General features: G+C 36.9%; 8 protein-coding genes across 8 annotated transcripts; 2 read left to right on the forward strand and 6 right to left on the reverse strand.

Annotated features, from left to right (window-relative positions):
- Positions 1-821: 821 nt before the first annotated feature.
- BRETT_004037 (uncharacterized protein) lies at positions 822-2426 on the reverse strand (the record flags this gene model as incomplete). Its single annotated transcript, XM_041282536.1, has 1 exon — positions 822-2426. The coding sequence occupies one exon, from the start codon at positions 2424-2426 to the stop codon at positions 822-824; it is 1605 nt and encodes a 534-aa protein (XP_041136375.1).
- A 1306-nt stretch (positions 2427-3732) lies between these two features.
- Positions 3733-5493, forward strand: BRETT_004038 (uncharacterized protein; the record flags this gene model as incomplete). The annotated part of the gene is made up of 1 exon (XM_041282537.1): positions 3733-5493. One exon carries the CDS (start codon positions 3733-3735, stop codon positions 5491-5493), a length of 1761 nt encoding a protein of 586 aa, XP_041136376.1.
- A 411-nt stretch (positions 5494-5904) lies between these two features.
- On the reverse strand, positions 5905-7524 carry BRETT_004039 (uncharacterized protein; the record flags this gene model as incomplete). The annotated part of the gene is made up of 1 exon (XM_041282538.1): positions 5905-7524. The coding sequence occupies one exon, from the start codon at positions 7522-7524 to the stop codon at positions 5905-5907; it is 1620 nt and encodes a 539-aa protein (XP_041136377.1).
- An 831-nt stretch (positions 7525-8355) lies between these two features.
- Positions 8356-10068, reverse strand: BRETT_004040 (uncharacterized protein; the record flags this gene model as incomplete). The annotated part of the gene is made up of 1 exon (XM_041282539.1): positions 8356-10068. The coding sequence occupies one exon, from the start codon at positions 10066-10068 to the stop codon at positions 8356-8358; it is 1713 nt and encodes a 570-aa protein (XP_041136378.1).
- Positions 10069-12114: 2046 nt separating this feature from the next.
- Positions 12115-13817, forward strand: BRETT_004041 (uncharacterized protein; the record flags this gene model as incomplete). The annotated part of the gene is made up of 2 exons (XM_041282540.1): positions 12115-12438; positions 12543-13817. The coding sequence occupies 2 exons, from the start codon at positions 12115-12117 to the stop codon at positions 13815-13817; spliced, it is 1599 nt and encodes a 532-aa protein (XP_041136379.1).
- Positions 13818-15237: 1420 nt separating this feature from the next.
- Positions 15238-17772, reverse strand: BRETT_004042 (uncharacterized protein; the record flags this gene model as incomplete). The annotated part of the gene is made up of 1 exon (XM_041282541.1): positions 15238-17772. One exon carries the CDS (start codon positions 17770-17772, stop codon positions 15238-15240), a length of 2535 nt encoding a protein of 844 aa, XP_041136380.1.
- A 601-nt stretch (positions 17773-18373) lies between these two features.
- BRETT_004043 (uncharacterized protein) lies at positions 18374-19315 on the reverse strand (the record flags this gene model as incomplete). Its single annotated transcript, XM_041282542.1, has 3 exons — positions 18374-18925; positions 19019-19143; positions 19213-19315. The coding sequence occupies 3 exons, from the start codon at positions 19313-19315 to the stop codon at positions 18374-18376; spliced, it is 780 nt and encodes a 259-aa protein (XP_041136381.1).
- Positions 19316-19923: 608 nt separating this feature from the next.
- BRETT_004044 (uncharacterized protein) lies at positions 19924-21522 on the reverse strand (the record flags this gene model as incomplete). Its single annotated transcript, XM_041282543.1, has 1 exon — positions 19924-21522. One exon carries the CDS (start codon positions 21520-21522, stop codon positions 19924-19926), a length of 1599 nt encoding a protein of 532 aa, XP_041136382.1.
- Between the last annotated feature and the right edge of the window lie 261 nt (positions 21523-21783).

Below are 21783 nucleotides of genomic sequence, written 5' to 3' on the forward strand. Positions count from 1 at the left end.
ACACAGATTTTAAAGAGACTTGGTAATACTGTCGCTGCAACTTCGCATGGTACCTTGAGAGATATAAAATCAAATTGCTGATAATTTTCAACAGGACAAAAAAGAAGGAAAGCAGGAAAATAGAAGTAAATGAAAATTTGAAATTTCAATGTAATTTAAGTGTACAGGTGCTCTCATCTTTCCAAATAAAGCCATAAAAGATAGAATCCTTGGAAAGAACAATAAACCTCATCTAAATGTCATTTTAATGAATATATATATATATATATCATTTTAGTATCTAATACTTGGGGAAAGTGTTTTTAACTTATTCCAATTGAAAATAATTGGACTTTGATGGTTTTAAAGTATTTTACGCTGGATTCTGAAGGTGTCTGACATGGAACACCTGTAGCGACACAACTTGAACGAGTTATTGATTACGTTGAATTCTTGTCCGCCGTCTAAAGTAACTCCAAATGTTGTAAACTTAATGCTCCTTTTCTTGATGTTTTTTTATTCTTTTCTTTCTTCAAATATATGCTACCAAGTTCTCACATAAGAGCTAGCTCCTTCAAAATTATAAGGAAAGGTAAAGACCATGCTGAATAGCGCTCTTTGCAGAAATATACATTCAAAAAATTACCGAAATTATTGAAGCTCAAAGCAAAAAGACCGCTTCCAGAAACCCAATTAAAAATATCATATTTTATTGATTGATTGATTATAAAGTTGATACAAAACAAATCCTATCAATTTCAAGCAATTGTTTACAGCAATGACCACCAATGAATACACTTCCTTGATGTGGTTAACGTTCCAGCGCCTGTAATTGCATCCTTTCATAGACAATACCTGAAGTATGGATTTTCCTTATCCGTCATATCCGCAAATTGATAATTCTCGAGGTGAGCAACGGATGCCTGAGCTTCGTCAACCTCTTTGTTTTTATTCCTAACTCTATTTCTGTTCCAATAAACCAAATAGTTCAAACAGATGATAATCAACGAAATGCAATCACACACGACAATACTAATTTTTCCACCTGTGTATGAAGGAGCTTGCTTTGCAATAAAAGTTTGGGGACCAATAAGATTTCCAACACAATATCCTATCAAATATATGGCGTTGGTGGTAATCTTCTTTGTGTGACCAGCTGTATTAGACGAGAAGCAAGATAGAGAGCAGATCATAGTCACTGGATAAACGAACTGGACATAATAACCGACAAGACGAGCAGTCTTACTTCCGGCGAAAGATAATAGGCATGCGCATATTAACGCTATAATCATAGAAATCAAAGATATGAGCAAACGGGAATGCTTCTGACTAAAGTAAGCAAGAGCCATACATCCAACCAATTCAACTGCTCCGCAAGGCATGTTCATTAATAATGAATCCTCTGAACTATATCCAAAATCAGTATTTAGAAGAATACTTCCAAAGTTAGTCAAGGATCCGTTAGGGATGTTTGATGCCAAAGCGAATGCAAAGAATAACCAGGTCTGCACATCTGTGAGTGCTTCCTTGAACTGATTCAGTTTGAAATGCTTATTTCCAAAGCCTTGCTGGTTATTTTTTATCCGCAAAACAATTAACTTCTTTTCTTGATCGTTTAGGAACCAAGCCTTTGAGGGGTCGTCTGGAATGTGGAAAAGGAAACAAACTCCGACAAACAGAGTCATTAAACCAGTCACAATAAAGAGTATTTTCCACGAAGCGATACTGTATGATTCACTACGCGATGCTAAACCATATGCAATGGCACCACCCATAATGGTGCCTAGGCCATTGAAAGAGAACCAAATAGATGTAATAAACATTTGCTCCTCTTTTCTATACCATTGCCCTGTTATGATGACCATTGCTGGAGTAACTGCAGATTCTAAGATTCCGAGGATGACACGCAACACAATAATTGCGGCATATGACTTGCAAGCGGAGTGTAGACATAAAATCATACCCCAAAGCATGATGAATGCTGCAGTGACCTTAGCAAGAGGGAAACGTTGAATAAGCGTATTTGCAGGAAATTCAAAGAATAAATACCCAAGATAGAAGGCAGTTCCACACCAAGAGTACATATCGCCAACCATATTGAAAGCATCACGGAATCCCATAACGGCTGCGTAAGAGGTACTAACTTTGTCCATAAATTGGCAAGAATAAAGAATGCAAATCAAGGGAAGGAGATACAAATTAACCTTCCTGAAGAGTTTCTTGTCCTGGCTTTTATCATAAGTGATATCATCGATGTCTATTGCAATTTTCATTGCTTCGTCGACATCCCCTGTAACACTGATCACCCTACCAGTAGGGGATGTGAAGGTAGTAATAAGATTTTTTTTGCCAATGTTATCCCTTGTGAAAGAGTTGACAGGTTCAATTTTAGAGACATTGGCATCTTTATCATCCAACTCTCCTTTTTCAATATCTGAGGAAGACATCCTGTTAAGTTAAGAATAACTTTAATCAAGAGTTCCAAATAACAAAAATCGTTGGTCTTCCTATGATCGCCTATGATATCTCCCTCCCTCCCTGATTTTTCGTGTTGAACCTCGAATGCATGTTGGTATTTATATTGAATTTAAAGACTCGTATATATTCAAGAACGTCTCAACTTACAGTATTCTGTAAAAGGAATAAAATGAAAGTGAAAAAAAGAATAAGAATAAGGGGTAATCATATTGAGGGATTAGAATGATGTTGTCCGCCAAATTTGATAAACAATGCGATAAGCAAAGGAGAACTACGCGGCGCACCGATTCAGCTCGAAAAAAGAGGAGGGAGATAGTGAAACAATGGTCAATGGTAATAATACAAAAAAATTCGAATCATGACTAGGCCACAATTTCTTATCAAAAAAAAGAAGGATAAAACTGATTAGAATGAATAGTATGGAGACATAATAATACAATTAAAACAACTAATTTAATTTTATTATTGTATCTTCTCTCGATATAAATAACCGCCATCTCATGAGAATCGCATATTCCAAATCTGGAATTGTTTTGTGCCGTCAGCGATGCACATTTGTTTTAGGCATTTGCGTTCTTCATGGGCAATGCCACCTTGAAATAGATGTGCATATACTAACTTACTAGTTCAACGGCATTGTAATTAAAACAGGGGGTACAGAAATTCCCTTTCTCGACTTCTTTTGCTTTTTTTTTTTTGCTTCGGCGGGCTTATATCGAATTCAGTTACATCTTTTTCCATCGGTCATTTAATGCTATGAAAAATATGCACTTGGAAAAGAGGGGAAAAAGCTCCGATGTTTCCCGAACATGAATCTTTTTCCTACACAAATGCTATCGTGTTGGTAGATCGGAAGATAGAGGAAAATATTTTAGAGATTCGTTTTTGTTTTTCAAGATTGGATCTGAAACTTTTGGCGTAACTTCCAAATATGGAATATCCGTTCCGGAGGTAGACTGGTTTTAACAAATTTTTGTTTAAATTGATCAAAGCACTAACAGCCTTCTTCTTCTTATCATTACAATTTTGATCCTCTCAACTATGAAAATAAGCGCAAGTTCCATTTTACATTTTTCTGTGTCAAAGGAATCAAATATTCTTTTGCTAATAGAACATCTACCGAAGAAAAGATGATTAACTTAAAAAGGGTCTCCTTTAGAGTTTTCTAATCTTGTTGTTCAAGAACTCATCGTTTTCAATATTCAAAATTTAGCAAGCTGGTTGCTGATTCAAAGAAAAATACAGATTGTATCTTCAGCAGAAATACTTGACAGTATGATTCCAATGTATGAAGAAGAGAAAACTTCTGAAATGAAGCAGAGCAGATTCAATCTGAAAGTCCTTATAAGTACTTTAACGGCAACCATCATTACAGCTGTATTATGTATAGCTAGTACAAAACTATACAATAGAGAGCCAGACTCTTTGTCGCTACTCAGGGAACTTTATGATGACAAAAATAATATCTGCCCAGTCACAGAAAAGATGATTCCTAGCAAAAGTGAACAATTCTCTGAGTTGGATTATTTTCGAACATCCAAATACAAAAATCATTCAGTTGAAGTTTGGGGTAATGCAGTAAGAATACCATCCATGACATATGACAATTATCCAGAAAATGGAGATGATCACAAATTTGATATTTTCTACAAGATGGAAAGCTTTATTAAGAAATCCTTCCCCCATATCATCTCAAAATCAGAATTAATACATATAAACACACATGCTTTAATATTTATTATTCATGGCAAGAATAAAGAATTAAAACCGATTTTACTTACTGCACATCAAGATGTCGTTCCGGTTCCCCCCGAGACTGTATTAAGATGGAAATATCCTCCATTTGAAGGTCATTTTGATGGACAATATCTATGGGGAAGAGGTGCTGCAGATGACAAGGATCATTTTATATCTATGATGGAGGCTGTGGACCATTTACTCTCTCAAGGATTTACTCCAAAGAGAACTATTATAATAGGGTTGGGATTTGATGAAGAGATTGAAGGCACACGAGGTGCAAAGTTGATTAATGCTTATCTTCTTAAAAGATATGGTAAAGATTCCATATTTTTCATTTCAGATGAGGGTGGTATGGGTGTTCAAGATATGTACGGTGCAAGACTAGCTCTTCCATCTACTGGTGAAAAAGGATACATTGATATTACTATCGAATTAGCTACAACAGGTGGTCATGCTTCTATTCCTCCTAGACATACCGCTATTGGGATTATGTCTGAACTTGCCACACTTATAGAGTCAAAACCATATGAACTTAGACTAACGACCAAAAATCCATTTTATGTTCAACTTCAGTGTATGGCAACCAAAGGAAAAGATATGGATCCTTTGTTACGGAATAGTATAAGAGGAATGGATTACAGTCCTCGGGCAAAAAAAATGGTCTTGGACACATTAGACAAAGATATCATGACCAGGTATCTTGTCTCTACTTCCCAAGCCATAGATATCTTTGATGCTGGTATTAAAATCAACGCTTTGCCAGAGAAAGTGATTATGAAAATCAATCATCGTGTTGGTTATGATTCTTCTCTTGAAGAAGTTAAACAAACTGTTCTGGAAAATGCAAAAATCATTGCTAAAAAGTATGAACTTGCAATTAATGATTATGATAGTATTAAGTCGTCAGGATTTTCTGACATTCCGATAGGGGAATTCACCCTTTCTACGGATGTTAATTTGGTTCCAGCACCAAAAAGTCCTGCCAGTGGCGATTCTTGGAATATATTTGCTGGCTCATTGAAATATATTTACGAAGATTTTGCCATATACCCAGATGCAGATCCTAGTATTGGAAAGGAAGTCACGGTAGCACCATCCGTGATGAGTGCTAATACCGATACAAAGTATTTCTGGAATCTCACTGATAATATTTACAGGTTCTCTCCATTCAGAGGTCAATGCTCAAAAAATTGGCATGCAATAGATGAAAGAGTCGACCTTGATTCACATATTGAGTCAGTCGCATTCTTTTATACTCTATTGAGAAACGTGGAAGAGTATGATTCAAATTTCTAAAAAGATCAATACAAGTTATAACGCGGAACCTCAAGGAATATATATATATGTATATATTGTAGATCTGTCAAGTACAAGTAAGGGAAAACATACGGAGATGCAATTGTAAACTCCCTGAAACAAATATTGCAACATGTACAGAAATGAACAAACAATACTTGCACAGTGCACTCAATTCATGTATCCTCTTTAAATTTGAAAAATAAACAAGCAATAATAAATACTTAAGATCTACAATTACACTAATAAGTGCTTTGAGGAAACTTTTCATTACAAAACGTTACACCTTGACTCCAAGCATGATTATATTATGGGATCATTTTCGAACATATAATAAAACACAACATCTTCACAGTCAAAAAATAGGGTATAGTACATTGACAAAGCAAAAAAATCAGTCGTAAAGGGTACTTATAAACTATATCTGAAATATGGGTTCTCTTTATCAGTCAAATCGGCAAATTGACGGTTTTTCATGATGGAAACACTAGTCAGAACATCACTGGAATTTTTGCCGGCATCTCTCCGACGATTTCTGTTCCAATAGATAAAGTAAATACCTATTGTGAGAAGCAATGCAGCACACAAACAAACAACAATACTGATCTTTCCACCAGAATAATCTGGTGCCTGCGAGGATATAAATGTTTGGGGTCCAACTAAGTTTCCAACGCAGTATGCAATCAAATAGAGTGAGTTAGTCGTAATTTTTTTCGTGTGTCCAGCAGTATTTGAAGCAAAACAAGAAAGAGAACATATCATTGTAATTGGTAGGAAATTATAAATATAATAACCCGCTAATTTAGCGCTGTTTGATGATGCAAAGGCTAATAAGCAGGCACCCATTAGTGTGATAGCAAGTGCAAAAACAGCAATAAGAAGTCTTGGGAATCTCTTATTAAAAGCAGCAAGACCGATACAGCCAACTATATCAATGGCACCACTTGGGAGATTCATAAGTAATGATTCTTCTGATGAATATCCAAAGTCTTCATTTAGCAATATGCTACCAAAATTGGTCATACCACCATTTGGAACTTGAGCAGCAAATGATAAAACAACGAACATCCAGGTTTGCAAGTCTTTCAAAGCCTCCTCGAATTGTGATTTCTTGAAATGAGGATTTCCAAAGCCTTGCTCGTTACTTCGTATACGAAGAACAACACGTTGTTTCTCTTCTTTAGACAAAAACCAAGCCTTAGAAGGATCGTCCGGCATATGAAGATAGAAGGCAATTCCAACGACAATAGTCATGAGACCCGTCACAATAAAAAGAATTTTCCATGAAGTAATAGAATATGAATTAGTATGTATGGCTAAACCGTACGCAATGGCACCCCCCATAATTGTTCCTAGACCATTACAAGAAAACCAAATGGCCGTGACAAACATTTGCTCTTCCCTTTTATACCACTGACTCGTAATGATAACCATTGCGGGGGTAATAATAGATTCGCAAATACCCAAAAGAACCCTTAAAGTGATTAAGCCCGCGTAGCTTTTTGGAACTGCATGGAGGCAAAGAAGTGCACCCCATAGAACAATGAAAAGCGATGTCACTTTCGAAAGAGAATATTTCTGTAAAAGTAGGGTTGCAGGAAAGACAAAGAACAAGTAACCAAGGTAAAAAGCAGTTCCTAGCCATGAATACATATCTCCATGCATATTATAATAAGTTCTGATTCCCATTATGGCAGCGTAAGAGGATGTGACTTTGTCCATATACTGACAGGCATATAGAAAACAAATCAGAGGAAGCAAATAAAGATTCACCTTCCAATAAAGCTTTTTATCCTGCTTCTCATTTAAAGAGATACTATCAATTTCCACTGCTATTTCCATGGCTTTATCCACATCCCTATTGATTATAGGCTTCCCATTATTTGATAAATTTTCTAAATCCAAGTCTACTTCCTTCTCTCTCGAAGCATTCTCTAAGATGCTATCACCAACTTCCGTCTTCTCCTTCACGTTAGCTCCAGATTTAATGCTTTCTCTTTTGCTTTCTTCTTCGCTATCGAATTGGGTCATTACTGCTTATATCCTTAAGGTATCTTGGCTTTGTAAGCGAACGTTACACTTCATGATATTACAGATGTGTCAATACTTCTGTATATATATATAAGAAATAAACTAGGTATATTAGCCACAAATCTTAGATGTGGCATCACCTATCAAGGATTGCCATATTTTTCAAATAACATTCAAATAGCAACAAAATAATGATAAAGAAGCATTGCAAAATCTTCATAACGATTTCAGTTGTCGACATTTTTTTCCCTGAATCCTTTATTGAAAATTTCGCATTAAAATAGTGAATATTCTATTGCCGTACCCGCCACACTTTTTTTTCGGACGGTTAATTCCGTATCACTCTACACAAGTATACGAGAAGGTACAGTTTACCCTTCTGAATCAGCTAGGCTTGTAGGTAAACAAGAGAGCGTTATTTATATAGAATAAGACCATATTAAAAAAAAAATAGTGGCTTCTTTCTAGATATGAACGAAAGTAAAACAAGAGTTTGTGGACACTTTCCTGATGGGCATCTGCCAAATTCCTTCGGCAGATCCGGGAACAGTCTAAAATTATTTTCCATTCATGTTTATTGTTCTTTGCCTCCTCGGCCATTTTAATTTTTTTACCACGCTGACCAACTATGGCTTTTACTTTATACAATTCACTTTATCTCCCGATTGGCCAAAGAGAAGAATACCATAATGCCTTTATCGGGGCGCCTCATTCATTATTAGATTATTATAAGCCTAAAAATATGAAATGCATCGGATCCTGGGAAATCAATAGTAATCTTACGTGACTAGAGAAAAGTTCTTGCGTCGACGACTGTCAGTCCAAATTATTTTACCTGATTTGATCGGCATTCCTAACAAAATCATAGAAGAATGCCACAGTCTCAAGGTGCGCATCTAGGTGGACTCTTTCATCAATCGCATGTATGTTGTACGAATAGTCTCCCCGGATAGGATTGAAACGGTAGATGTTCTTGGTCAAGTTCCAATAGTGGCGGGTATCCGTGTTTCCCGACATTATAGATGGAGCGACAAATATTGGCTTTTGATTAACATTAAATGCTGATTTTGAATCCTCGAAAACATGCCTGATAGTACCAGAAAGGAGCTTCCATGTAGGGTTATTTTCTATAGGTGTCACTGGTGCCGTTTGTAGACCATCATAGGTAGTCAAAGTAACTTTCCCCAGAGGGGTTGAATCTCCAAACTCCATCCTGACACCAAATGCATCTATAGAGAGACCAAATCTCTTGGCAACGGGTCTAACTGCTCTGAGGACTTTTTCCTGGATTTGCCCAATGGAAGAACCATAAATAATTCTATGGTTCACCTCTGTGACAACCTCTTCAGGTAGGGCATTGATCTTAAGCCCTCCATGTATAATGTCTACTGCCTGAGAAGTAGAAATAAAGTATTTACTGGAGATGTTCTCAGCGATAGCTTTTATAACCTTTTTTTTAGATGACTCCAAGTGCATACTTCTAATGTTCTTTCTAAGCTTTGGGTCCATATTCTCACTGTGCTCTGCAGCACATTGCAACATCTTATAGTACGGATTCTCCTCTATAAGCTGTGGCTCATAAGGCTTGTCTTCAATTGCATCGATGATTTTGGCCATAATACCAATCGATGTATGCGAAGGAGGAATAGAAGAATGGCCTCCTGTTGTGGCAAGCTTGATGAAGACATCGACATATCCTTTTTCTCCAGTAGCTGGTAAGGCAAAGGAGGACCCATAAACATCTTCTGATATATTTCCACCCTCATCAAGCAAGAGGTAGATAGAATCAGGACCAAATCTATTCAATAAGTACTGTCCAATATGATAAGCACCATGATGACCAGAGATTTCTTCATCAAAACCTATTCCTAATACAATAGTTCTCTTTGGGGTAAATCCCTGGCCAAGTAGTAACTCAAGACTTTCAAATATGGCCACCAATGAATTCTTGCAATCTTCGGCACCTCTTCCCCAAACATACTCACCGTCAAAATGTCCCTCAAATGGAGGATAAGTCCAGCGCGAAATGGTGTTCTCTGGAACAGGAACCACATCAGTATGAGCTGTGAGCAGTAATGGCTTTTTTGTCTTATCTGTGCCGTTGAGTATATAAACAAGACCATATGTATTCACATGAATAAGATCAAATCTTGAGCTAACTTTTGGGAAGGTGCTGTTAAAATATGAATCGAAACATTTAAACACGTTCCATCTAGAATCTTCCCCCACTTCTCCCATATCATCATATGAGATGCTCGGTATTTGAATAGCTTTTGTCCATGCTTCTAATGATTTCTTTTTATAACTCTCATCAAATATGAAATCTGTCGATCTGAGACCGTCGCTCTCCTTAGGTGCAATTTTATCGATGATCGGACAAATTTCTCCTCCATCATTAGGATCAATCTTCTGATATAGATAATTTCCAGCAATTACGATCGTGGTTAGAAGGGTGATAACAATTGTTATTATCACTAAATACAGTTTTTCCCTACCTCGAGGTTTCTTGTTCGAAACATCTATATCTTCTGGTAATTTGATCATTCTTATTGACAACAATATATTAATGTTCTAGTTCACCCAGACATTTACTACAACTACAAATTTATTGATCACTCAATTCACACAATTCAAGGAATTCTCTAATCTTTATATGTGTGGATTAGAAGAAGTCACCGCTATCAGAAAAAAAGAAAATTCGTACGGCATACGGCTGCGGCGGTCCATTTTGCATGGAGACAATAGATTTCGACAATAGCTTCTTGTATTTACGCCATACTCTAAAATCCAATTGAGGCCAACTCCAGAATTGTATTCAGATGATTATTAGAGGTATCACGAAAAAAAAAAACATATGTTGATGGGCTCAATTCTGGCATACCCTGAATTTATTTTCGAAAACCAAGATTTCAGATTCTCAACTCATACGTATTTGGATAGCAGATAACGGTTTCCAATTGTTCACCGGTTTAACCGCTATATACTTACACAATTATCAATAATGGAGAAACATTTCAAAGTTTAACATTGTAAGGTGTTCTTTAGTATGCGTTATTCAAAACTTAATTTACACAACATCATAATGTATGTTTGCACTCCATTAGTATCACACAAAAAATTTTAATAGATGGTAGGATAAGAAGACTTCACAACGCCTTGTTCTCTTTCTGTACTCCTGTATCAGAACTGAGCATAAGGATAATAAACTTTTAGATAATAAACTATATATTACTAATTTGCATAACAAATAACCCAAATAACTAGCAATAGTAGCTTTTTCAATGACGATATTTGATGTCATAATCATCCACATTCCTCGGAAGTGAGTAGAAAAATGTAACACCCTCGATATGCGAGTCAATATCTCCTCTTTTATCAACAGCATGCATATTTACTGAAGTATTTGCTCTGGTTGGAGAAAATAGATAAATCCAATTTGTGAAATTCCAATAACTTTTGGTATCTATGTTTCCAGTCATTAATGATGGTGAAACAATAACATCGCTAAAAGCATTTGGCCCTACATGAGGATAAACTGCAAAGCCGTATGCATATCTAATAGTTCCTGAAAAAATATTCCAAGCTTCGCCACTAATTGGAGTTTGTGGAGCAAGTATCAAGTCATCGAGTCTGGAGAGCATAAATATAACAGTGGGGAGATCCGAAAACCCCTCATAATGCGTATCGACCCCCCCTTCACGGATAGGCCATACACATTGGCTATCATATTGACATCATCGGTGATATTCCTTTTAAGATTATGTGATGACTCTAGGTTGAAAATTAAAGTTCAACCAAATTCATTATTATTAATAAATGCTGCTTGGCTGAGCGATAACAGAAATACACCACTCCATTTTTGATACCATTCTGTTTAGTTAAATAGGATACTGCCTACAAACATAGACCTCATTTTTAAAATTATTTGCGATTGATGATAATGAGTTCAATTAATTCTTTCAGTGGTCATCAAAGCATTCAGAGGAATGAATGTCTTGTAAAACATTCGAACCACCAAAGAGGGAACATAATTCCGGCCATGAACACACATGTCTATTCGGCGGATGTCATGAACGTTGGATCCGGCCAATCAGATCGGCGGATCAGATGAAGAGTTGGGAGATTTTTGAAGATGTGTAACCTAACATCAGATTCGCTTAATCGGAAATATTCTCTTTTAAGAAAGTTTCGCGTCAAAAAACTCTGGAAATGCTTTGCTCTTAAATTTACGATTATTATTCTTCTGGATTTCATATCATCGATCATTACATCTCTTCTCTCTTTCATTTTCTTGGATGCTTATCAGGAAAAGAAGTTTGATTTTCATTGTCTTAAACATGTGAACGCCGTTCAGTCAATTAAATTGATGAAGGGGCAGGGTGCATGTCACCAATTGTTATTCCTCAACATTAGCACATGTATAGCAAAGGATATAATCCAATTTACAGTTTTATTTTCCCGGAAAGTTGTACAAATAAAACCTAGAATCCGCATAAAACTTATCACTATGGTTCAGAAGTTGCTTATTACAGGATGCAACTCATTATAGGTCTATTTTCTCGCTCAAAAGCAGTGCATTGACGTTTGAAGATGTCAAACTCGAGTGATAAGCTATCAATTGATGAAAAAACAAAGGGGAAGCAAAACGTGGAACCAATAACTTCCTTTACTGATGAAAATATCGGGAAAAATGAGGTTCTTACAAGTTTCAAATCTGCAGATGGTAAAATTGTTAATATAACTGGCGATGTTGATGAGGCCATGAAATTGGCAGTGAATTTAAATGATATCAAAATCGATGAAAAAGCAGACAAGAAACTATTGCTCAAAATTGATATTTGTCTCCTTCCACTTTTATGCCTTCTATATGCATTTCAATTTATGGACAAGATCAGCAATTCATATGCAGCTGTGGTAAGTACAATCGGCTTTAAGAATTTTGTGGCATTTATGATGATAGGCTTAGCCTGTTAAATAATATCTTAAAATCTTTTCTCTGCTTTACTAACATCTTATAGATGGGCTTTCGTGAGTATTTTGGTATGGTTGGTAATATGTATTCTTGGTGTGGAACCGCCTTCTATTTAGGTTATCTTTTCTTTGAGTTTCCCTCCAATATGTTGATCCAACGTTTCCCTCTTGCCAAGACAGCTTCGGTTTTCATCGTTTTATGGGGTATGATTTTGTGCCTCCACTCATCTTGCAAAAGTTATGCCGCGATCATCACGCTACGTGTAATTCTTGGAATGCTTGAATCAATCGTTACCCCAACTATGGTTCTTTTAACAAGCCAGTGGTGGAAAAAAGAAGAACAGTTCTTTAGAACTACAATATGGTTTGCCTGTAATGGTGTTGGTACAATGCTAGGAGGAGCAATTGCTTATGGGCTAGCTAAACACAAGGATCAAATCAGTTTTCCTGCATGGAAGGTTTTATACTTAGTAGATGGCCTTATGACAATTGCAATTGGGTTCATATTCTTTTTGCATGTTCCAGATAACCCTTCCAAAGCTTGGTTCTTAACCAAAAAAGAGAAAGAGATGGTGGTTCTAAGAATCAAAGACAACCAACAGGGATTTGGAAACAAGCACTTCAAATGGTACCAGTTTAAGGAGGCCATCTGTGACTGGCAAATAATATTATATGTCATTTTCGGTTGTGTGAGCAATATTCCGAATGGTTCGTTGACAAACTTCAGTAGTATCTTGTTGAACACCGATTTTGGGTATGATGAGTATGACTCATTGCTAATGAACATGCCAGCTGGAGCTGTTGAATTTGTTGGCTGCATTTTAATCGTTGCAATTGGAATCAAGCTTCCAATGCTTAGTGTCTCTTTCTTCTCCATGGTTGTTGGATTAGTTGCATCCTGTATGCTTGCCTTTTCCTCGAATAAGGAAGTCAAATTAGCGGGATATTATCTCATCTCTATTTACGCACTACCTATGATCTGCAATCTTGCATGCTTTTCGGCTAATACAGCTGGTCACACCAAAAAGATCACTGCAGATGCATTATATTTGATAAGCTATTGTGTGGGTAATCTTATAGGTCCGCAGACTTTTATTGCATCACAAGCCCCAGGGTATTCAGGTGGAAAAATTACGATAGTGGTGTGTAACTCAATATCTGTGGTTATTATTGCTGTGAACTGGTTTATCTACTGGAATAGAAACCGGGTTAGAGATAAGAAGGGAAACGAAGAGGCTACTGCCATATTGTCACACGTCGAGAATTTTGAATTTGCTGACTTGACTGATAAGGAGAATCCGTACTTTAGATATACATTATAAATATTTTTTTATCAATTGCAAGAACCCTTCGGTCTAACATTTATTGGAGTCAGCGTTTGCTCAATATATTCTAGCTCCTTATATCATATTATGCTATATCATTATCTGTAATTTATAATTGCATTACATTAAATAGTATAAATGTAAATATATTACTTCAGACCACCCTCTACAGGTATCAAATTACGGTTGACAAATTAAATGAGGTTGTTATTTGTTGTTGTCCGATAAATTTATTAAAAGAAACATTATATCTTATCACATAAGAAGCAGCTTATATCAACGCTATGTAGTAGAGTAATATAAGTCAGGTGGTTGAGTTTTTTGGTAACGTCCCTTAACTTGTTATCTGTTCATTTTAATTCCTTATTACAGTTCATGCATACTCTCTATACACAGAAAAAACCTTACAAAGTCCATACAAACAACATTTTCATGACATATTAGTTTTCCGACAACTTTCATCGGTTCAACCGCCTTGTCTGTGCTTTTATTTAAAAAAAGCTTTTTTTGTTTTTCTCCTCTTCTTGTTGTGAACTAGAACGTTCATGAGGAAAATGTTTCAGACTTGCTTTATCAAATCTGATCCCAGATCCCTATTACGATACTTATATTAAATATTAGCACACAGTAGTAGACGATATTTCCGCATAGTGCTGTCCTAACAATCAGGTGTGAGAATTCACACCTTCCTGTGCAGTATTAACAGACAAATCTTCTTATATATAAACATTCTCTTTTATGACTGGATAATACTCTACGGTATTTTCACTAATATGGACTTATTACAGATAATGTAATAAATGCGTCCACAGTCGCGTCTATGTAAAGCTGCCCTGCCTTGTTTATGCCCAAGAAAACCGCGCTTATAAGGATCAAGGTATATTTAAGCATGTGCATTTTCCCCTTTTATCCTGTTCATTTTATCTTCTTATTTAGCTCTTTTACTTTTATATATTTCCTTTCTTTAGCCTTAAAAACACACAATACTAGTTATAGCAAAAACTTCATAAAGTAATCGGTGTCACACTTAAACCAATTAACTAAAATATTAAAGATAACTAACTAGGTAACGACAGTTAACTATTGATCATAACTAGATAAATAGGTCGATACTACGTGGAAATGCTAGAAACTGATATATAGAAATTTGTTAGCGGTATCGTATCCTACCTTTCTTTCACATAGATCCTCTATTCCCGAGTGCCTAGCCTTACTAATTTTGGTAATCCGAGAGTTTCTTTCCAATTATGAGCATTAGACATCCATACATTGATTCCTCCATACGTCGTCTAGCACACACCAACAATATTTTTCGGGACGAGACGTGAAGATTTGGCGTTAAAAATACTTCGTCACTACTTAAACATGAAATTTTCGTTCACAATGTATCATTAAATGAAGTTTATAGAAAAACAATTTACATATTATAGTAACGGATACCAATGTTGTCAGTCTTCTTAATGTCACCTTTAACAACAACTTTGTCGCCGGGGAAAATATCAAACCCGTTATCTTGAAGGAAAACATCTCTGTTCTTGACGGTGACTTGAACACCCTTAACAGGCTTGTTTGCTGTCAATGTGATTGAGCCATCTAAAATTTCATAACCGACATGGCGATCTGGGAATTTCAAGTATTTGAGTGGCTGGGGCCAGTCAGCAGCCGTTGCCAAAATTTTACCATCAACTTCAACACGGGAGTACACAACAACTTTCTTTCCTTTAGGTAAGTGCAAAGCTTTCACAAACTCAGTTGTCTGATTGGCTTTGAGGACGACATCTGCTGGTGTCAAGCTGTTGATAAGTTTGCCGCTTTCGACTTCATAAACATCGACAAGAAGTTTTGCAGGAATATTCTTCAAAGAAGCATTGACTCCCCATATATCCACGTTGTAACTATGAATTTCGTAATTATGAGGTTTGCCGATGCCGGATTCTGAGTCGTTGTCGTGATTAGAGTCTTCATTCCTATACATTCCGACACCAACATCAGTGCTCTCACGTTTGACAGCGTAGAAGGACAACTTTGGACGACCATAGAAGTCAACAATAGCCCAGGAAGCAATTGGACAACAATCATTAAGTTGCCAAACGATTGCTCCTCCGGAATAACGTTTTCCATCACCATACCATCTCCTCCTCCAACACTTGTAAGCATAACTTAAACACTCAGCTTGCATTAACTGGGTTGTATAAATCATGCTTTCAAAGTCATCACCCTGAAGTTTCAAGTTCTCGATGACATACAAAGCCAATCTCCGAGCGAATCCATCAGCCTTGTTGTGGAAGTCAACACTTTCACTTTGAGCGTAAAGTTCAGTTGGATCGGTGATACAGTCTTCATAAGTTTTTATAGATGGGAGGGCTTCCATGCCAAACTCAGAAACAAAACGTCCGCCAAGCTTGTACCAGTTTTGATATTGCTCTTGACTTCCATGCCAAACATTCCACTGATGAATATCTCCAACAGTCTTATCTGATGTATCCTTACCTCCCCAAGGTGAACCAGGGTGATAAGGAACATCTGGCTGAAGTCTGGCGCACAACTCTGGCAAGGTCTTTTCATAAATGGTTCTTGCTGGGAAAGATGTTTTAGTGTAATCACCAGAATGGTCATCCTTGTCCCAATCCAAATTGCAGCTCTCGGCCACCTGATAATCTTCGTTGTTTCCAGCAAAAATACTCAAACAACAGTGGTTTCTCAACCTTTTCAATTGAGTTTCAACCTCATTTTGAACGCTGGCTATAAATTCTGGGTATGCAGGGTATGCAGCACATGCAAACATGAAATCCTGCCAAACCATTATTCCTAGACGATCACATTCTGAGTAGAATAATTCATCCTCGTAGTATCCACCACCCCAAACACGAATCATGTTCTGGTTTCCGTCCACTGCCAACTGGATCCACTTCTTGTAATCATCGTCCGTGAAAAGGCATGGAATGGAGTGACCTGGAATCCAGTTCGATCCGTTACAATAAACTGGAACACCATTCACCTTGAAATAGAAACTGGTACCTTCAGCGTCTTCCAATGGCTCTTGGACTAACTCCACATTCCGGATTCCAACTTTCTTTGTAGTCTTATCCAAAATGGTGCCGTCTGAAGAATAAAGAGTAGTTTCAAACGTATAAAGTGGTTGCTTACCCTTTCCACGTGGGAACCATAACTCAGGTTCCTTGATTGGAAACTTGACCGACAACTTTGCTCCTGAAACAAGCTGTTTCTTTGGCTCTATCTCAATTTCATTGCCGTTTGGTCCCCAAACCTTGACGTCGAGTAAGATATCTGCCGATTTAGGAGCATCAATCTCAGCCTGAACGTCGATTTTTGACTCTTGTGCGTTTGGATCGACAACCTTTACATAGACATCCCTCAAATGTGCATCATATGAGAGCAATCTCACTGGTTGCCAAGGTCCACAAGTCATAACAGCATCACCCCAATCCCATCCCCATCCATATTGGGCTTTTCTCACTTGGGTACGTGACACTTCGCCATTGAAGCTATGTCCCTTTCCGTGAATCTTTTCAAGTCTCCGAGCCTCCACAAGAGCACTCTTAAAATAGAGATGTAACTTGTTAGGCTCGTCGTATTTCAACTTCTTAGTGACATCGACACTATACTTGATGAACATGTTATCAGTCTTCAAAATCTCTTCACCATTGAGATTCACAGTACAGAAAGTGTCCAAACCATTAAACTCAAGAATTTGGACTCTCTTTTTTTGGTCTTCCTTTGGCACCTGGAACTCAGACTGGTATTCCCAGTCTTTCTCTCCAACCCACTGGATATCGCGGGCATGGCAGTCGATAAATGGACTTGGAATTTCGTTATTTGCAATTAGCTCAGCCTGTATTTCACTCTTTGCAGCATCCTTGCGTCCTTGTTTCCATTTCTCACTTCCAGCCTGTCTATACTTCCAGTTTTTCACTGTAATTGCTTTAATCATTTTTTTGGTTTGCGTTCTGGATGCTAACAAAAGAACGTTGATCAATGTCGTCACTTTGTCAAGTCAAACAGTATATGGCATCGAATTATGTTTGGGTATCGACAATTCATGACGAATTTCAATGTTTATATACCAATGGTGTAACCGATAATGAAATAAGACCTAATAGCAAATTTAGAACATTAGATTAATAAATTTTTTTTCCCCTTTATCTAGAACTATTATTGTCCGGCGGATCAGTTACCAGCGGCCGACACACTTCTTCGAGTAAGTTCCCCGCAAAACGAATGAGACCGAGGCAGGGTTAATCCAGTCCGGAGAAATTTATTTTAAGGTGGGGGAGAGTGTGGGCGAAAGCTATAACGGAAAAGTTGCCACTTTAAGAATTGGGAAAGCGGATAATTTTTATAGAGTCAAATGATGAGCTAAATAATTAATCGTGTTACTCGAATGATGGAGGTTATTCCGCTTTTTCTTTATAGTATATTCGGAATACATGACGTCTCTAAGGAACTATCCTACCAATACACAATTTCTATGTACTATAATGTTGCCACAGGATGTAGTTATATTCACTTATATATGACGTATACATAGAATATCAGTCCCTCTCCACTGAAAATATAGAGTTCTCCATATCGTTATTATCGATTTTGTCCCAGGCAATTAAATGCTCCGGTATATTTTCAAAGTATAGGTCTGGGTAAAACTCTTTGATAACTTTTTGAAGATTTTCAAAGAGAATTTTATAACCTTGAGGTTGTAAATGAATACCATCAATTAGTAGTTCCTTGATTTTTGGATAGTCCTTGGAATTCAAGTTATCGACATCCTGTAGATCTTCCCATCCGCCAAATTCCAAAAATAAAGTCCAAAGATCGATATATGGCACACCATTAGCCTTAGACACCTTCTTGGCCACTTCAGAGTATTTCTTATTAGTTGAATTTTTTGCAGTGTCTGCAAACTCGACAACTCCCTGCTTATATAATTCTGTGTATGCGTAGGTGTCATGGAGAGTTGGACCAATAACAATAACTGCAATATTTCTCTTTTTCGCCATCCGAATCATTTCATCCATATTATTTTCATATTTTTCGATATCCACATGCTGAAATGTATCGACAGCATCGTTGGTACCCCACCAAATTGTCTTTTCAAAAAAATATATATTTTTTGATGGTTAGTAAGTAAACATATATATATATAAGTCAATTTCGACTTCCAATTCGTGATTTTAACATACCATAATTTTAACCTTGGTCTGTTCCGTATCTTCAGCTTCTAAAACATGTGGAAGAATAACTCTACCATGGCTTGAGTTGTAACCACCATATCCTCTGTTAATCACATCGAGCTTCCTCATGTAAGCTATTCAAAGCAATGAGTGTTAGTTATAATCTAGACGACGAATATTGTGATATATTTCCTTCCACTTACCCTCCTGAACTGCTGGCTGCAAACAGTAACCCCTCGTTATGGAAGATGCAAATTGAGTGATAGAGTCTCCGAATAAGAGGAACTTATCGTAATTGAACGGCATTTTTTTGGTTGTGTGTCCGAAACTTCTCTTCTTTCTCTTCTTCAAGGTGTTAAATTAATTCCGTTGGTCTGTCCTTTCAAATTTGGAAATTTTTCCATTCTGAAGTTTAAAAATATTTGAACGTATTTGAATACATATTTATGTCATATGGATAGATTAAAACTGAATCTTTAACAAAAGACCAGCGAAGTTTAAGAGTTCTTAACAATTAAATTGTAGTCGCCCTTTAAGGAAGGTTCTCCGCACTTCCGTCGACAAAATTTGTAAAAATACGAAAATAAATGTCAGAAAAATGCGAACAATGATCATAAATAAACAGTGAATCATTTATTATATTTTTTCGCACTTGTATTTCCGTCCGGGTCTTGGACATTTTCTGGGATTTTGAAATGATCATGAAGAGTACTCTTTCCATACTTCCTGAAAATTCCCCTGGCTTGTATCGGTTTAAAGAATTCCATAACTACGTTTTTCTTCTATAAAAAAAACAGGCATTATATTATATCGTTATTTCATGGCGATCGTTAAGCGTTATATCGAAGGTAAACAAGTATACAGTTAAAAGAAGGGTCAAAAAAGAAAAAAGCAGAAAGACAAAGCTTACTTCTTTATTCTGATATATACAATTCCAATGACATACTCCGAGTATCACGGAAAACCCAATAAATTGTTGAGCCATCCTGAATACTCTCTTCAATATCTACCCCTAGTAGAAGCTGGTCAATCTGTTTAAACAGGTCTTTTAATTCTGGTGTTTGATATTCTGGAAGATTGCGACCTTTGGCAAAATAATGTAGTGCTTCCTTAAAGTTATCAAACTTCATTTTCTGATCTAGTGCAAGAAGATAACGTGCACTCAAAATCAAGCAATCTGTTACAACCCTCCATCTTTTTGCTATTCTTGGACCTGTAATGAAGTTGCTTTTAGCCATTCCAGATATAAATAAATATAGGCCAGGAATGGCGTATACAGAAATGCTTTTTGCAAATTCACCATTTTTTAGGACTGCGTCCCCATAATATGCAATAAGAAGAGTGTTGTGTAATATATGTAGTAGTAATGCCTCTGATGATGCCTGGATATTGTCTGTGATCACCGAAAGTTCCGTTGAAAGTTTCACAGGCCAAATAAGCATGTCATACTCAAAGCTGAGAATCTTCTTTTTTCTTAATGCCCAGAATTGTTTCTGATCTGTACACAGATCACTCTCTGCCATCATAGAAACAAAATCATATATCATTTTTCCCACCGTAAGAAGTTGGTTTGAAAACGAAAACTCGCCTAGTTTTTGAGAGCACATCTGAAAAGCATTCGAATATGTCCTGTTTGTTTGTAAATGCATCCCTCTAGTAAGGGCATTTATTCCATCAACAAGCATTGCACCAGCTATAAGTTTCGGATCCATCTTGTTCTGATTCCTCTGAGAAATTTTCATCCAGGAATTTAGATTCTCATAGACCTTTACCATAGCATTGTTACTTACAAAAATGTGCAATGGTAGGATAAAAAAGCAGCCTAATGATTCTGCAGTCCATTTAATCTCATTATTGATCATGCCCTCAACAGTATTCGCCGAAATATTTATCGTCGTTTGAGGACTGTCGGTAGAGCAAATATCAATGCACCACTTACAAAAGAAGTCAAATTCATGTGTATGCTTATCAGTATTTGGCAAGAATGGTGTCTCCGGCTCGATTTTTGTTCTGTACAATTTTAGTAGATTCTCTTCCACTGGCTTCTGAATAAGAAATGCTTCTGAAACTGTTCTCTTTGTACTTTGTGAATTATTAAAAACATTCCATTGTTTGAAAAGGTTTGGCACCATATCAAATAGAGATAGAGAAGGCTCATCGTCACCTTCCTTCTGTTCGTATTCCAAGCAAGATTCTCTTTCTGGTGAGGGTGGTGATGGAAGAACATCTCCTCTGAGTATATATTTTAATGACTCGGGTTTCGATCCCTGTGGGTCGATGCGGTTTTGATGAATAGGAGCAGATATCTCCCTTGAAGCCTTAATGTTCAATGTAGTATCGTTATTTGTTTCTGATTCTATCCTTACCGAAATATTCTTAGTATTACTCTTATCCAGTGGGTTTATCTGTTTGCTTTTTCCTCCTTTAAGTCTTGCCAAGTTGTCCATAGTGTTTTGTGCCGAATTCTTGCCGATGAAGTCACTCTCATCCGTATTCTGAAATGATAAATGCATATTGGTATTCTTATTACGAGTTTCTGGTTCACTCGCTTTATCCTTGTGTTGATGGCCCTCCAGCCATTTCACTTCATCATGTCCTACCCTAGTGGTTGGTGGATTGGTGGATTGGTGGATTGGTGGATTGGTGGATTGGTGGATTGGTGGATTGGTGGATTGGTGGATTGGTGGATTGGTGGATTGGTGGATTGGTGGATTGGTGGATTGGTGGATTGGTGGATTGGTGGATTGGTGGATTGGTGGATTGGTGGATTGGTG

Source organism: Brettanomyces bruxellensis, chromosome 6 (assembly GCF_011074885.1).
Source record: "Brettanomyces bruxellensis chromosome 6, complete sequence".
Taxonomy (NCBI): Eukaryota; Fungi; Ascomycota; class Pichiomycetes; order Pichiales; family Pichiaceae; genus Brettanomyces; species Brettanomyces bruxellensis.